The sequence below is a fragment of the Rhipicephalus microplus genome, chromosome 8 (assembly GCF_043290135.1).
Source record: "Rhipicephalus microplus isolate Deutch F79 chromosome 8, USDA_Rmic, whole genome shotgun sequence".
Classification (NCBI taxonomy): Eukaryota; Metazoa; Arthropoda; class Arachnida; order Ixodida; family Ixodidae; genus Rhipicephalus; species Rhipicephalus microplus.
In genome coordinates, this window is record NC_134707.1 from 9,662,173 (window position 1) to 9,674,470 (window position 12,298).

At 42.9% G+C, this 12,298-nt stretch overlaps 1 protein-coding gene across 13 annotated transcripts in view; it reads right to left on the reverse strand.

The window, feature by feature from the left end:
• ACC (acetyl-CoA carboxylase) overlaps positions 1–12,298 on the reverse strand; it is a 100,104-nt gene that overhangs the window by 60,998 nt on the left and 26,808 nt on the right. For all 13 annotated transcript variants that reach the window (XM_075870969.1, XM_075870971.1, XM_075870970.1 and 10 more), the window contains 11 exons: positions 10,788–10,914; positions 9,920–10,058; positions 9,048–9,239; positions 7,848–7,946; positions 6,646–6,758; positions 4,799–5,119; positions 3,788–3,898; positions 3,557–3,616; positions 2,671–3,333; positions 2,075–2,286; positions 370–498 (listed from right to left, as the gene is read on the reverse strand). In XM_075870969.1, coding sequence (XP_075727084.1) covers positions 370–498; positions 2,075–2,286; positions 2,671–3,333; positions 3,557–3,616; positions 3,788–3,898; positions 4,799–5,119; positions 6,646–6,758; positions 7,848–7,946; positions 9,048–9,239; positions 9,920–10,058; positions 10,788–10,914 — 2,166 coding nt within the window. The remainder of the gene's footprint in view (positions 1–369; positions 499–2,074; positions 2,287–2,670; positions 3,334–3,556; positions 3,617–3,787; positions 3,899–4,798; positions 5,120–6,645; positions 6,759–7,847; positions 7,947–9,047; positions 9,240–9,919; positions 10,059–10,787; positions 10,915–12,298) is intronic.

Genomic DNA, 12,298 nt, shown 5'->3' on the forward strand with positions numbered 1-12,298 from the left:
CATCAGTTTTATCATTACATGCAATATCGGTATTTTTTAGCCACCTTCAACCTTGAATTTTTTTGTCATGCAGACACAAAGGTTCCCAGCTTGTTATATTCACTTGTGATGAACAACACGAGCAGCACAAAATTGAAAATAAACGAATAAATAAAATGGATTACAAAACAGCACCCTAAATGACTGCCACTTGTCATCGAAAAGCACCATTTCTTGACTTTAGACTGCACTTTCTGGTATTACAAGATGCGACAGACACAAACAAGCAACAGCATCACAAACAAAATGCAATGCAAAGCACTCTTACGCAAATTCTTGGCGGTGGGAAGCGGCAATCATTGCAAGGCATTATCTCTCACTACTACTCACCACCCACTCTCTTCAACAGTAAGCGTCATCACCATCTTCATCACCTCGATCTCGGCGTACGACTGGCCGCAGACGACGTGCGCGCCGTCTTCGACCAGGAATTGAAGCAGCTTGCCTGTTGAGGGAGACCTGTAATGGCATCAGCTAGGGTGATTTCGGCGCTATGCTACATTTTTCTTTTGTATTGCCTGAACCGATTCCAACTGGGCTGCGTGCCAGCAAAAAAGGTAGCCACCTGTGCAAAAAAGAAGGAGAAAGCACTTTGCACGCCCATGAAAAGTCCTCACATGTCCGTCAAGGTATTACCGGTTCTTGTTTGCCCGTAAACCTTCTTCCCATTTTCCCTAGTCCGTAAAAATATTACCTATTCTCCATTGTTACGTTATTGCGCACCACTTAATAGACGAAGACTTAGGAGATGAAGAACTACACGACCACAAGCGCAAGCAAGTACCTTTACCAGTTCTTACTTGTTTATATATTCCCTGCAAGTTTTTGCTAGTTTGTAAAAGTATTAGCAGCTGCAATTGTCCTTAAACTTTATTGCCAGTTTACATGATAAAGCAGGTAGCACAAAAGCCCGAAGAGTGCCCGTCTCGCGCATGTGTTCCTGGCTCGCGTTGTTGCGCTACCTGCTCTCATATGCATTCTTACAAACTTGCCCAGATTTCCATTCTTGCCACTTTATACCTCTCTGTAAGTGTTCCACCAGTGTGAGCTTGTCTGTAAATGCATTACCAGCTTTGACTTCTTCATAAACTTTTTGCCAGTTTGCACTAGTTCGTAAATGTATTGCCAGTTTTCACCTATCTCCATAAACGCATTAAAATTTACAGACTCAGATTTGTGTAACCATTCATGAAATGAGATAATGAAGTTATGTAAGAAAACAAAAATAGCGAAATACATAAGGAAATGAATGTAACTGAAAGAAAAATAGGGGTTCCGGATGCTTGTACTGCCTAAGTATTTTTTTCTGCAATCTACCTGGCATGCAGAAAAGTCTTAAGGGTTTCTATTCACTCGGATTATGCCATGGCATATGTCCATGACACAACGGTTACAGCATATAAGGTCTCGGTGCTAGAGGTCCTGGGTTCGATTGCTCTGGAACCATCAGTATTTAAATTAGTTTTACATTGTTATTTGGGTATCTTTGTACTAACTTTGAAAAGCTGCCTTTTACACGTCTAATGTGATTGCGGATGTACAATAAACACATGCCTTTCCCGAGCTTTTTGCATGTACAAAAACTTTCAATCTTACTCATTATTAGATCAATAAATAAACAAGAAATGATTGTCAAAGTCTGCTGTTAGGATACAGCTTCAATCAGGTGTAAAGAAGTTTGCAAGAGAACACATCCAAATTAATGTTGCATTTTCATTACTGCATCATCTCAACGTTATTGCCATAACGCGTCATTGCACACAACTAGGACTAGAAATCAAAAATGCTTGCAACAGAGGGTGTTCAAATTTAGCTTCAATCTGTTAAAATGCAACTTCAATCCTCTTGTCGAAACATTGGCTCGTCTTTTTCTAAACTGGAATTGTTGCATCTTTGAGCCTAGAAGAGTGACACCCCTTGTTCCAACAATTTTTCATCTCTCAAAAATTTCATCTTCCCCTAACCTTCTGCCCAATAACAAGGACTAGGCACACCATGTTCATGTTTGCAAAGAGACACAAATAGCGAAACCAACCTCAGGACGCTAGGGTCTTTCTCCTTCTCGAAGATGCACGTCTGGTTGCCAATGACCACTCTGTACCGGTCAACCTCTTCTTTCATGTAGGTCGTGTAGCTGGCACCATCTATGGACAGCAGCAGGCGGTCATCACTCAGCCGGTGCGCCTCCACGCGGCGGGCCGAGCCATTCATCACCAGGAAGTAAGACGTCGGGCCGCACTGGGACACCTGCACCCATTGTTTGCGCCCGCAGCCACGTTAGCATTACTTCCAGCTGTGGTTACACCCTGGTTTGCTTATTCCTTTGTTTTAACTTACACCAAGTGGTGTGCTTAGAGCCGCATAAAAAATATAACAGAACCACTTGATACAGTAAAACTTAGGCTTGGAGAAGCTGGTTTATATATATATTTTTTTTCATTTAAATGCTGCACAACAGAGAGCAAACACATCAGAAGTGCATTTATTACACTTGACTACTAAGCACTGAAATGATTGGGAGAAAGCCAAAACCAGGTGTTTTGAGAAAGGCTTGGCAAGTGTACTGCCGCATGGTGGTACAGTATTGAGTTGGCGATCATGCAAAAGAGGTATGGCAACCACGCCACCCACCTGGACGGTGTACTTGACTGACTCATGGATCAGGTCCACCGTGAGCGTGTTGGTCAACGTCGTCGCCGGCAGGATCTGTCCCTTCTCGAGGCACGTCTGGAAGTTGCGGAAGTTCTCGCGAATTGTCCGATACGCCACGTGCAGTGCACCACAGATCACCGACAGCATCGTGTCAGGCTTCTCTGCCTGCACCCGCTCGGCAATGAGCTTGTCGAGCCATCCGGTGTCGAAGGTGTTGCTGAGAAAGGCGTCCGTCTCCAGCAGGGTGATGAGGTATTCCACGGTGGTGCGGAAGTCGCCGCGAATCGACAGCTCTTTGAGCGCGAGCACAAGGTTCTCGCGGGCCTCCTCACGGTCCTCGCCCCACGAGAAGCAGTGGCCGAACTGCGAGTCTGCAAACTCGTGCAGTCCGCCTGAGGCGCCAACACTGAAGTAGCCCCAGACATTCTTGTTGGAGCGGAAATTGAGTTCTTGCACGGTGCCGGCGCTCGGCTTGAAGCCCTCGTCGGGGTTCTCGGAAGTGATCCGGGCAGCAATGACGTGACCCAGGGGACGGGGACGTTGCACGGGGTTGTCAAAGTCAATGAGCGATTCGCCCCAGGGTGACTCGCCGTACAGTAGCCGGATGTCCTTGATGCGATGCAGCGGGACACCCATGGCAATCTACATGGGCGATAAGTTAGCACACAAAGCTTAAGACAGTAACTAATATCAAGTTAGGCTGGTTGGTTTCATAAAACGAAGACTGAGCTATCTGATGATTTCGAAAAAACAAGTAACACATCAAGCTTAAATTATAGGCCACAAAATGTCACACAGGCCGCCCGCACACCAAAACGGTCAAATCCTGTAGTCGTAATCGGCTTGAGTTCGACAAGTGACTCACCTGAAGTTGGCACGCTGGTAAGTTGACATCGGCGACCATCTCTGTACAGGGATGTTCGACCTGCACAAGAAAGCACAAAAAATAAGAATGCTTCAGTTAGGTGATCAAATCAGTACACAGCTCAGCAATTAGCACTACCAGCAAATGAGATTCAAGACGGTAAAGGCGGAAGAACTTGCCATGCTTCTAGAATTGTCTGTTGCAGCAACACTGAGAAGGACCGAAACTCACCTGAAGCCTCGGGTTGAGCTCCAAGAAGTAAAACTTGCCATCTTCACTGTAGAGATATTCGACGGTGCCTGCACTTACGTAGCCTACCATCTTCGCGAGCCGCACAGCCGCCTGCAGAAAAGAACCGAGAAAGGGCAAAGGCACACGATGAAGGAGGAAGCTCCAACAACAAGGTGAGAACAAGCAACCTGATAAAGGCTAATCAAGCTAGGACAAGCTCCAATGAAAACAAGTCCCTTGGTTCAAACAGCTCCAACCCTAAATCTCCTGCGTCTTGTTCATGTGTTTCATCCAGGCATTCGCACCATGTGGTATTTCATACCACCAAGAAGATACCACAATGCATCACCATTTCATCGTGCTTGTGATTGCCAAAGATACCGTTAGGTACTATAGTTCCAACTTGCAGCACCCAAAGGTAACACCAGCTGAAAGGTAACACACAATGCCTTTCATTAGTGTGTGTGTGTGTGTGTGTGTGTGTGCGCGCGCGTGCGTGTGCGCGTGCGTGTTTGTACATCGTAGCATGAAATTAGACAGACAAAATACTTAGACACAATGCATAATCCATCCGTTGCAAATATTTCCAAGCATTTTTAGAATGCTAGCACAGTATCCAAAACAAAAGGCCCCGTAACTAGCAGCTTTGAAAATACCAACACAGTGACTGACAGTATTGGAAGTGACACTAATGAGCTCAGAAAATCAGTCAATTTAGGTAAAGTTAACAGACAGAATTCAATAGGTGATAAGAATAATTGTTGAGGTATTACGTCCCAAAAAACAAGGACATCATTACAAGGTATGCCGCCATTTGAAATGCGGTCACCGCGGCCAGGATTTCATCCCATTGCATTCAAGTCAGCAGTTGAACACAGAAGCTACTAGACCACCACGACAGGTAAGTAGGTTAGTAGATAGAAGTTACTAGGTTAGTGGATACAAACACACACAATGAGAAACACACACAAGGGGGATGTAGATATTGCAAGACAAAAAGAATCAACATACCCGCTCCATCTGCTCGAGAACATTCGGCTTGGCAATGATGCAGGGTGCCTCCTCGATGATTTTCTGGTGTCGCCGCTGGATGGAACAGTCGCGGCCGAACAGGGAGATGGCCGTGCCGTACTGGTCTGCCAGGAGCTGCACCTCGAGATGGCGCGCGCATGTCGCCAGCTTCATGATGAAGATGGGCGAGCCAGGCACCTCACTCTGCACCTGCCGGAAGCACTGGGGGAAGTCGTTGGCCGACTCGGACTTGCGGATGCCCTTGCCACCGCCGCCTTCCGAGGCCTTGATCATGACGGGGAATCCAATCCGCTGAGCCGCCTGAAGGTTTGAGCACGAGACAGAAGTTGAGTGCCATTCAAGGAGGATGGTTTCGAAAAGAGAAACTGGTGAGAAAAAGTGACAGGCTGCCAGTTTTTGTGAAGAATATATCAACAAGGCAAACTTCTCGTGGTAAGCACCTGCTACACCTTGATGTCGCAGTTTCTGTCACAACATGCCACGGTTAAGAATTTGTGCTTGACCTCGTTGCAGAGACCTTCCATTTAAGATAGTAAGAATTCCTTCGTCCCCCGGATGCTGGAGAGGAGGAATGCGTTGGTTGCTAGACCGGACCTTTTCGCCCCATGCAAATGTCTATAAGGAGAGATGAATGACGATGTTTTGTGCCTTAGAAATAAACCTTGTTACACAGTTGCCAATACTCTGTTTAGAATCGCTTAGTGCCTTTTTTATTTGTTTGTTGTTTTTCCCAGCCCAGCATTGCTTAGTGTTCAGCTCAAACACTCCATCACTATGTAAGCCAAGCGCGATACGCGTAGACTTGCACCTTTTGCACGCCAAACTTTTTGCATAGCCTTCACGCTGTTGCACCTGTAGTGAAACTGGAGTGCAGTTGACTCTCGTAAAACGGAACCTGAAGGGACTGGGAAAATATGCACTAATTGCTCATATTTTTTAAAATTTCCGGTCAAAAAGCGCTTATTTTTTATTGCTTATTTCGAATCTGATTGTACTAAAAAGTAGCTAGTCAATGTTGAAAAACTATTTTCACCGCATAATTACTCAAATCAAGGGAATAAACTTTATTTCTGAACAATACATGGGAAGCCAGCTACCTGCTGGAAATAAAACTTGAAACCTTATAAACAAAACAGTTACAGACACAACACTTTTCTTCACTTGTGTAGGCTAAGCACACCTGTGGTATTTCACTCGGGAAGCTTTGGAGCTGTGTGGAAAACTTCAAAATGCGGAATAGCGCAAAGCGGCTTTACTGGCGGGCACTCGCAATGTCCAGATTCGAGCTGTCGTCATCACCGAAGGAGCTACACAATTGACCGTCACCACCGTCTTCCCTTCCGGACACAAGATAAATATCTGTACTGTAATCATCATCACTCCAAGAAGATGACAAAAACGAATAGCTTCTTCTGCATGTTAAGGGACCAGCTACGCATGGGTCGGTGCCACCGCACGCTGCCTTTCCATACAAAAACCGCACTCCTGGTGCAAGAGAAAACTAAATCATTGAGCAAGTGCTGCCATCTAGTAGATAACACGCCATGTAAGCCGTAAATGCATGCTTCTTCGCCTGACTGCTAGAGGGGAGTACAGTTTGGGAAGGAAGAGCTCTGCTCGTCTAAAGCAGTCAAGGGGTTAACAGGAGTTTAGCTTACTAAATATGAACAGAGGTGCAGTATGCAGGGACAAAACCAATCAATCGGAGGAAGTTGTCCCATTTAAATGCTAGTTTTATTCAACAGATTTGCGTTCATCGAGAGTGTACTGCATATTCACACTGATTTGAAAAGAGTGCCAATGAGGTTTTGAAGATGGGGACTCACCTCCAGACCATCGTCAACGCCCGTGACGCAGCCCTTGCGATACAGCTCGGGCTTGATCTTCAGGGGCTTCTTCGGGTGGTGGTTGTCATCCTCACCCCAGTCTGCCTTCAGGCCTGCATTTTCATTTGCACACGCGGGCACATTTTACCAATAGGAAAGAAATAGGCCGACTCGCATGGCAGACTATTTAAACGCATGCTCGGTTCTTGCAGTGAAACGAAAAAAAAAAAAAAAGCCACGAGGTTTGAGAATCGCATATGCAACCATCAGAAGATCAGATTATGACACATACAGCACTAATAATTTTCTAATACCGCTACATCAAAATGCAAGTAAACTACCAGTAAGAGTAACTCCAAAGCAGGAAAAACGTCATTGGGTACAGTTCTTCCAAGAAAGCAAGGCTAGATATGACTGATGAAGACAAGAATAATCACATGTCCAAAAACCTATACCTACAGTTCCCAGTCATTCTAGAATTTACATGTGTTGGTCCAAGTCTAAAAGCAATCAATTGCTCAAACGGATACTCAAGCTTTCACAACAGCACTTTCCTCATGAGCCCAATCTGATTAGACATGCCTGTACGACTATTAAGACAATCTTCATGACATTCCAGATATAATTGATATACAGCTGACAACACTGCAACTACAATAATTCATTCAAAGTTCATCACAGAGAGAAGAAGTTAAAAATTTACATGAGCCCATATTAATCTCAGATTACTTATCACATCAGCACACTCCTGTACTTGAAAGCTCCAAGAGATCACTGAATTAAAAAAAATCACAACCCAAGCACTCTGTACATGTGGTTAACCAGTGAAGCTGAAACATTTCACCTAGGTGTTTATCGTGAGCTGAGATCTATCTAAGTGTTTTCTGCTTAAAGTTAAGATTTTTTTCTATCACCACGTTTAGGAGGTACATGCCATAAAATTTTCATTCGGCGATGTTAGCTGAAAGGAAATTAATGAAAGGAATCGGGAAGCAATTCATGCTGTGGAGCGTATCATCCCTAGATAGATTCTGACAAAACTTCCTTCCTAGGTAGCGTACGCTACCACTGCTTCTTCATTATAGTTTTTGTATCAAGCACCAACCACCCAATTATTGCACCTCCTAGCCAAGAACACTTTCACAGTAGAAAGCAAGAACATGGAATCGGCAAACTCGTGACCAATATCTTTGGCTACTTACCAGATCCGCTCCATGGAAGGGTCGGCACGTTGGCCGTCTGCGCCACGATGGAAGACGCGATCTTGTCACCCAGGGCCCACATGGCTTTCTCGGGAGGCCCTAAAAATTTTCAAAAAATATCAGAAATTTGCGAGGTTGTAACAAATTACAGTTCTAGGCAAAATGTGGAAATGCATCTCAGTAGTCACTGTCACTGGAAAATCATTTTTGTAACGCATTGCACACACACAGGCATGCGCAGAGCTCTACAGCAGGCTGTTAATATTTTACATTGAGGGTATCACTGGGGCTGCAAGCAACACTAAGAGAGTCACTAATGAGACAGACATGCGAAATTAACTTCATAAAACTGCAGTTTTGAATTTGCTTGCATCTGGAGCAGCTAAATTGTATAAGCCTGGGTGTCTACAATCCCACAGTGCTACAAGCTGCATGCTATGTCATGAGATTGATGAAACAACTAGCTTATTCCAAATGCCTTCATGAATGTGGCTACATTTGTCATGATGATTATCATTTTTTTACCACAACAAAACGTTCATTACTGTTACCATCATCAATGCCATTCTTGATGTAATAATGATATGACAATGACCATCATTATAAAAAAAGTAGGTAAATCAGAAATAAATATGTTACATATATGAATCAGAGAGTATCATCATCATCATCATAATTATTTTAAAAGATTTTGAAAACAGTGGTATCTACTATGTCATCTTAGGTACAAAAATTTAGACCTAAGCAACACTCATACTTTTGTTTATATGGCAAACAATAGCTCACAGAAATTGCTATAATAAAAAACTAGTGTTGCTTGAACTGGTGGGGCGAGGATGGAGTTAACAAGGGTGGAGTGATCGGCCTATTTTCTTCAGTTTTTTATACTTGAATAAGCGGTGCTAAGAATTAATTAGTCTTGGACTAATTAGTACTGGCTTGATTAGACCTGACTTGACCAGTCTCAACTTAATCTTGGCTCAATAAGATTGGCTAGATTATTTTTTATTTAACTAAATTCAGCTTAATCAGTCATGATGATGACAATTTGTTTGCACTACCCAGCACAACAAAAAACTTAAATAGCTTAGCAGTTTTAAAATGACGCTGCATTTTAATTTGCGAGTACTGCACAATCAATATATTTTTGAGTACTGAGAACTCACTCCGCTATCCCAAACCCGTTAAAAAGACTCTCACCGATGAAAGCAATCTTGTTTTTGGTGAGCAGTTCAGGCAGTCGCGGGTTCTCCGAGGCATGGCCCCAGCCGGCCCAGACAGCCTGGGCTCCGACCCGCTTAGCAATGTCCAGAATCAGGTCCACATTGGCGTAGTTGTTGTTGTTGGAACCACCGGGCACAGGAACACAGTGGTCGGCCAGCTTGATATACTCTACACCAAGTGGAATATGCCAGAAACTAAGCTTCACCTTGATTCATCCAGAAATGAAAAAAATTTATTTAATTTTTTTATTTAGAAATACTGCAGACCATCATTTCGGTCCAGGCAGGAGGGGCATAAGAAACATCAAGTAATTTGTTACAGCAGAAAAAATGCAAAGGAATGAAAGTCAGCAGAAAGTCACATGAATCAATGTACATCATTCAATGGACAGAAAGTCACACAACCTCTATGTCATGTGACATCCTTTGACATCGTCATGTGATGAGACGAAAATCAAAGCAATTTAATGAATGTCTCATGAGGGCATAAGGTTTTGACAGTGCCTGTACTTAGCATTGCCTAAAGGCACTATCGATTTTTCAGTATTCAATGCAAACACTGTTACAATACGAAAGCAATGAGAAAGTTTGATCCACTTTTTAAAACACGATAACTTATATCAAGGTTCATTATTTGTCATAAAATCATGTCTTTTATATGTGATTATCAGCTTATCTAAGGTCCACTGTATTACGAAGATTCCCTGAAATGTCTCACATAAGCCTGTTCTCTATGTAAACCCAATTCCCTGCATCTACGAAGCACCTCCTATATTCAGTTCCTGGTATGCCCAAACAGCGTTAATGTTGTAGATACCACCATAATGCCAAAATATACAAAGCCCTCACCTGCATTGGCGTTGAGATCTTCTGGTGTTACCATAACAACAAAGCGGACCGCCTTGTCATTGCTGAACATCTCGTAAGCCCATCTTCGGATGGAACGCATGCATTTTACTGCCGCGATTCCATTATTCGCTATCAGGACCTGGCATCAGACACAAAGAACAGAAACAGCTGAAGCTCGCAAAAGAAACAATTTCCCACAATCATGCAAATCGACAAAACTAAGCAACAATGTTGTGCCAGATGTTACGACTGTGGCGTCGCTAATCAGCATTGGCATCAAGTTCACCTTCATACAGCACAGCTTGCAAGAAGACAACTTTCGTGATAGAGTATTTACCATCCAGGTCAAATAAAATCCAAACAGCGGCAAGCCTTCGCGATGGTACAGTGTGCACCGTCCAGTTATCACCATTGACAGGCGCGCGCATCCTGTTCAGTGGCTCTGTGCATATATGCGGGCCTGCCATTGTGATAAATGGACGGCATGCACTATTCCATTGCAACGGCTTGCCACTGTTCGGGTTTCATTTGTCGCGGATAGTACATACACAAAAACAAAAAACAAATCCACACTACGCACATCGCTCAATGAATTGGTGTTGAAGAGCATAACAGCAGCTAATTTATACTGTTGTCAAGGCATCTCCTCCAATATACTTTTTTTCAATCATCTTTTAACACCAATTCCAGCTTGCCAATCACCTTTTGGTAGTAAGAGCGGCATTTTTGGCATTGTAGACGAATAATCGATTATGGCACATTAAACTTTCTTTTAGTGCCTCTTAATATTACCGATACCTTTTTATGTTTTTTTGTACGACTACACAACAATTGTTCAATGCAATGCCAAAAATATTTGCAAAAGTACCTTGTTGATGACATGCCGGCCCCCGAACCGGCTGACGAATTCTTCCGGGGTGGCCACAATGAAGTCCTTCTGGCCCTTTCCATATTCGCGGTCCTCATTGGACAAGTGAGCGCCCGACATAGACTGTCTGCAAATTGGGCCAATGGGGATCGAACAACAGGAAATACCGTCAATACGGTCGACAGGAAAATATGAACACATGCCTCAGTGCTGAAAAGCTTCGATCAAACTGGACTCCTACAGGACAGACAGTTCCACACACGTCGCTTACTAAACTGACGCGTTCAACAACGTCCACATGACATGTTAAATGCAGCTGCCTTACAAGTACATTCATGCCAAGTTATACTGGGTTTGCATTCAACACAGCAGCACATACTACTTTACGACTTATTTCTAAGAACTTAAAAAGCCTGCTTTTCATTAACAGTAGATAGCATTTTAACAATATTTTGGCAAGAATTTAGCACCTATGACATCCTCATTCACAAATTCAAATTCAATCACATGATCACATTTGCTTTGAATTCCATGTCCTCTGACAAAAATCTTGCACAGTTGCCAGCCTGCATTGGCCATAAGAAAAAATCGCTAGTATCTGCACTTAACTGTCAGACAAGCATAGGTCTAGCGACTTAGATTAGTTTTATTAATAACGAGAACAAAAAATGACACATTTTATGGGATATAGACAATATTAGAGAATTATGTTAGACACAAAAATAAAGCAGATGTAAGTAGAAAATCACATTCTAATTTAGTTATAAGAATTCAAGCAAATGTGTTAGTGCAAATTTCGATATGTTAAAATATGCGCAAGATAGAGTGCACAGCTACGTGTCAGCTGCATTGATGAAACAGAGAGGAAGAAAAGTTGTGCAGCCCATATCACAAATCAACATAAGAGGTTTAACAAAATATGAACAGGGATACAAAAAGAACACAAATAAGCACACAGTAAAGAACATGAAACACTACTTTCACTTCACAGAGCAGAATGCACAAGTACTGTCAGAGGGCCTTGTAATGCCTAACCTTGAAATAGCCACAATATCGGTAGCAGGGACAATATCTTTTACCACAATGTTTCTAACATTCTCATAACCATGCCACTGAAGCATACCAACTATAATGTCATTAGATATGGGTATACTAAACATTTAGCTCTGAACTGTCGGCAACCAAATACTGGTAAACCACTAGAATTTTAGAAAGGTGGCTTTAAGAAAGCAGATATCTTTAAGAAATTTTTTCCTTAATTTGTGAAACACAGGTGCACTAACCCAATGACCACAACAATTTGACACAATATCAAAGTGCTGACTGTACAAATATTCAAAGCCACAAGTGAAGCTAATTTGCTGGTTGCTGGATTCTGCAGACAGGTGAGCCTACAAGGAAATGCTAAAACTGTAGCTAGAACTTCAATGAAGCTATTCACATAATTTTCCATACTGAAGTTGATGTCAACAGTCAATCATTGTTTTAAGGGATAAATTGTCATTGTTTCA